At 58.4% G+C, this 4,994-nt stretch overlaps 1 protein-coding gene across 2 annotated transcripts in view; it reads left to right on the top strand.

The window, feature by feature from the left end:
- The window catches only part of GNAI2 (G protein subunit alpha i2), a 32,961-nt gene that overhangs the window by 7,513 nt on the left and 20,454 nt on the right, over positions 1–4,994 (top strand). The window contains exon 2 of one of the 2 annotated variants that reach the window (XM_017868016.1): positions 1–185. The exons of the other annotated variant lie outside the window; for it this stretch is intronic. Coding sequence (XP_017723505.1) covers positions 68–185 — 118 coding nt within the window. The 5' untranslated portion in view covers positions 1–67. The remainder of the gene's footprint in view (positions 186–4,994) is intronic. 2 annotated transcript variants of the gene reach the window in all.

The raw sequence follows: 4,994 nt of genomic DNA, 5'->3' as shown, positions 1-4,994 counted from the left end.
GGGCGGGGCCGAGCCGGGCCGTGGGCCGTGTGGGGGCCGGGCGGCGGCCGAGCCGGCGGACGGCGGGATGGGCTGCACCGTGAGCGCCGAGGACAAGGCGGCGGCCGAGCGCTCTAAGATGATCGACAAGAACCTGCGGGAGGACGGGGAGAAGGCGGCGCGGGAGGTGAAGTTGCTGCTGTTGGGTGAGGCCGCGTCCCGCACTGGGATCCTTAATTCCCAGCTCGAATCCCCAGACAAGGACTTTGACCTCTCATACTAGGGCTTCGAACTCCCAGACTCGGGCTGTCTGGGACCCCACACCTGGGCCAGGACCAGGGTTGAAAACTCTAGGTTGGGCTAGACCTTCGATCCTGCCCAGACTCTAGACCAGACCCCTATTTCATCCCAGACCTCCAAATCCAGTCAACAGTGCCCCAACACCCGCGGTCCAGTGCCCTGCTTGGCCATCCCCCCTTGCTAACCAGCTTCACAGAACTTCAGGGACCCCGCCATCCTTCCTTACACTTTACCCAAACCCCCAGGATGCCCGCCACTTGTTCCCCAACCCTCAGGCTCCACTTGTTTTCCTCATCTGCGCCTTTTATTCCTGTTGGGCATGAGCATCCCGCGGAGCCCCTGCCAGGCCCCCTACCCACTCCCTCCTTCTCCCTCTGTGCCCCATCCCTAGTCTGGAATCTGTATCTTCCACCTGTGCGTTCTGACCCAAGGAACCTCTCGAATGGGAAACTGCTCTTGAGCCCGCTCTCCAACTGGAACCCCTTCAGCGAGCCCTGCTCCCTGCTTCCTGCCCTCCAGGTCCTTCTCTGCAAGCATCACTCCGGAAACCTTCTGCTGATCCTCCACTAAGTCCTCTTACACTCTGGCCTTCCCCAATCCTTCCACCTCTCCTGCACCAAGTGGGCTGGGCTAGGAGGAGGGAGCCTCGGATTGGAGAGGGCCTAGGCTGCCTTACGCAGAACCCCCACGGGGCTGGACTGAGGCTCCACTGGTCACGCTGTGGGAGGGGGCCAGGCCTCAGGCTTCCCAGGGAGGCTCTGCGGGCTCTATGTTTCCCAGTTTCGAAGGCCAGTCTGGGAAGTAGGAGAGAGTGTGGAGGAGTTAGGGTTGTGGTCGCCTCCAAGGCCAGGAAAGATGGTGGCTGCTAGAGGGGTGGGGGGAAGTGGAAGTGGTGAGACAGCCGACATATTGCTGCCCCTGCGGGTGAGCCCAAGAGATCTGCTAGTAGGTGCTGGGCTGCCCACACCCCTTCTGGGCTGCAAGGCCTGGGATGTAGCCTCTGAGAGTTCGGGGGCTTGTTGGATCTTGGGACCCTGTGAAGGAGGATGGTGGACTAGCTGAATGAGGAGTTGAGGGGCCAGCTAGGGGTGGGCCAGGGTGCCTCGGAGCATCCCAGCTGGCCTTTTGCAAAGACAGTGGGCCTACTGGCTGTCCCCATCCAGCCTCCCACTGGAAGTAGGGGTGGTGCCCAGTGGCAGTCTGATTTTGATTTGGGGGTTTTAGAGTTGGGGGAGGGAGGCCCTTGCAACAGCACCGTTGTAGGCTGAGTACTGCATGGGGGGGTGTGGCCCCTCAGCTTCAGAACTGTCATGGGGCTCCCAGGCTGTGAAAAGCAAGGCTTTTCGTGCTGGGCCTGTGGCCGAGGAACAGCATGTATGTTCATTATGGGCCCATCTGTTGACTGTCCCTGCGGACCCGGCCTCCGGGGCACAGCCTCGGAGGTTTCAAAATGGCATCCGCTTCACTGCTGCCTCAGGGAGGAAGAGAAGGGGCGGGAAGGGGCGGCGGCCCAGCCTCCTGGGCTGCTTTGCGTTGGGCGCTTGCCTCTTCCTGTCTCTGCTGTGAGTGCAGCAGCGGCAGTGAGTGGGTGTCGACGCGGCGGAATGCCCATCGCTGCTGCTGCTGCTGCTGCCCGATGGGCCTGGGGAGGGCACTTCCGGTACCGCTGCCTCCCAGTGCCCAGCCAGGAGTCTCTAGCCAGCCTCTCCCTAGGCTGATTGCAGTTACTGTGGTGACTGAGGAAATGCGAGACTGGACCATAGAGCTGGGGGAACGTAGGGCTTCTGGCTAGTTTTGTGTCCCGACACCAGAAGGGTCCGTGATCCCACCAGGCTTGCTCCTTGGAGCCCAGCTCAGTTTTTGGGCTAAGTCATGTGAGACCGGGCAACTCCTCCCACACTGGGCTGGCAGCAGCCAGGGATGCAGGGTCTGGCTTAGCACTTTCTAGCCTGGGGAGTTCACCCTGGGGTCCTGGCCTTCTGGCCTTTGCTTACTCTGTGAAATGGGCTTCCTGGGTTTGGGCCAAAGGAGTATCCCAGCTCAGGATGGGGAGAACAAGAGCCTCCTGGTGGTTCTTGTTGGGGATGTGGGTTGGGAGTTAAGACCCTGCAGTGTGCTGCAAAGGGCTCTAACCAAGCTCTGCCCGATATTGACGACCCAGTCTGCCATGGCTGCCTGGGGAGGGATCCTGGCTTGAGCCATGCCTTTCCCATCCAGGTGCAAGGTGGCGATGGGAGCCCAGCTGTGGCAAGTTCAGAGTTCTGGGCGCCTGTCCCATGTAGCGGGAGACTTTGTCCAGGCAACGGGACTCAGGTTGGGCAACTGCCAGCCTTCCCTCCCAGCCAGAACCACGCCTGCTGCCCCGCCTGCACACCGCCTCCCTCCATCCTGGTAGCTCTGCCAGCAGGCGGGCACAGTTCTTGTCACCAGGGTAGAGGCTGATGTGGTACACACAGGCAAGAGAGTATTTCCTGGCAGCTTGGTAGGGGGAACAGATACCAGTCCTGCGCTAGGGATGCTCCCCACTCCTACCCAGCTCAGTGTGATTGACCAGCTAGGCCCAGGTGGAATCTGGGGCCCTGGTCTGGGCACTTAAGGGAAAGGAAGCCAGAGTGTGTGTGAGCGGGGAGAGTCTCTGATTTGGGATGGGCTTGTGTGGACGGCTTCACAGAAAAAGGAAACAGTGTCCACCACTGGCTCCATAAAGGCTTCAGAATGTCAACAGAGCAGTTCTTTCTTGCCCCTGGAACTTTGCAGAACTGTTGTTCCCTACTTGATTGTTCTTTAAAACTTTACTCCCGGGCCGGGCGCAGTGGCTCAAGCCTGTAATCCCAGCACTTTGGGAGGCCGAGACGGGCGGATCACGAGGTCAGGAGATCGAGACCATCCTGGCTAAGAGTGAAACCCCGTCTCTACTAAAAAATACAAAAAAACGAGCCGGGCGAGGTGGCGGGCGCCTGTAGTCCCAGCTACTCGGGAGGCTGAGCCAGGAGAATGGCGTAAACCCGGGAGGCGGAGCTTGCAGTGAGCTGAGATCCGGCCGCTGCACTCCAGCCTGGGCGACAGAGCGAGACTCCGTCTCAAAAAAAATAAATAAATTAAAAAAAAAAACTTTACTCCCGGATCACCTCCCAGGATCCTTCCTGGACATCCTCCTTCGGCCAAGGCTGGTGAAACATCTGGCTCCCAGCGCTGTTGTTTCCCCCCTCAGATGCCTGGAGACTGCAGGGCAGGGCTAAGTCCTCTTCATTTCTGTGCCCAGCATGGAGCCTGGCATCTACTGGGTGCTTCTCATCTGTTTGATGAATGAAGGAAGTATCCTCTGAACCTGATTTTGTGTAGATAGAGGAGTAAACTGAGTGGCAGTTCGTGTACTGTGGTCAGGTGGCAAGGGCCCACAGGCCCACCGCAGGGTTGGTGACCAGCATTGAGGGGACACTGAGAAAAGTTCTTCAGGCTGTTTCTTCCCAGCCCCACCACAGGCTATGCTGGCACCTAAGAGACAGGTCTTACCCCCCGCAGTGCGGAACTCCTGCTGAGCAGAGTGGCTTTGGATTCTTCCTTCCAACTCAGGCTTTTGGTGTGCTGCTAGAGGGCTGCTGTCTCTGACACTCCAGTAGCCACAGTCGAGCTTGAGCTGGCTGGTATAGCTGGGGCTGCCCTGCAGCCCTGGGGCTCAGACCAGAGCAATGCTGTGAGGGTCCTGGTACTGGCCAGCACAGAGACTGCACATAGCAAGGGCTCAATGAAGTTTACCAAGAGAAGAAAGGGGGTTTTGTGACCTCTCTCCTATCTGTGTCTCTTGCAAAGGACTGGCATACTATAGATGCCTAATGAGTATATATGGACAGAATGAAGTGATTGAACATGTCCATGAACAGGGCAGAGCTCCTGGGAGAGGAGTAAGTATAATCCTGGGGCAGCCACTGGAGCCTGGTCTAGCTGGAGATAGATGGGAAGGGCTAGCCTGGGATTCTGGCTGGCTGGGTAGTGGGTTAGACTCTAGTGGTGCCTGTGAAGCGGGGGGCTTCCTGGAGGAGGCGTCTGCTGGGCAGCTGTGAAGGATGAACACCATTTGCCAGGGCTAGGGACTGGGGGGCAGAGGGACCAACTCGACAAGAGCACTGCAGCGGGAATACAAGACTTGGCCTGTATTCCCAAGAGCTTGGGTGGGTGTTTCCTGGCCTGGGGGGAAAGGGCCACCCTCCCTGGACCAGCCCATGGGGTAATCCAGACCTGAGTTCGAATCCCAGTTCCACCTATGGCACTGGCTGAGAAACTCAGCATCAGGTGAAGCCCTGGCAGGAGTCCTGCTCTCCACTCATAACCTGGGGGCAGAGTGCCTCCCTGCAGCCATAGGTGTTACAGGGACAGTCCACCAAAGCCTGGAGGTATGAAAAGTGGGTGAGGAAGGCCAGGCGCAGTGGCTCACGCCTGTAATCCCAGCACTTTGGGAGGTCGAGGCAGGCGGATCACCCGAGGTCAGGAGTTCAAGACCAGCCTGGCCAACATGGTGAAGCCCCATCTCTACAAAAATACAAAAATTAGCCAGGTGTGATGGTGTGAGCCTGTAACCCCAGCTACTCGGGAGGCATGAGAATCACTTGAACCTGGGAAGTGAAGGTTACAGTGGGCCGAGATCGCGCCACTGCACTCCAGCCTGGGGGACAGAGCAAGACTCTGTCTCAAAAAAAAAAAAAAAAAAAAGAAAGGAA

This window comes from Rhinopithecus bieti, unplaced genomic scaffold (assembly GCF_001698545.2).
Source record: "Rhinopithecus bieti isolate Rb0 unplaced genomic scaffold, ASM169854v2 scaffold_3875, whole genome shotgun sequence".
Classification (NCBI taxonomy): domain Eukaryota; kingdom Metazoa; phylum Chordata; class Mammalia; order Primates; family Cercopithecidae; genus Rhinopithecus; species Rhinopithecus bieti.
Note: the sequence above shows the minus strand (reverse complement) of the source record. Positions and strands in the feature narration are given on the sequence as shown.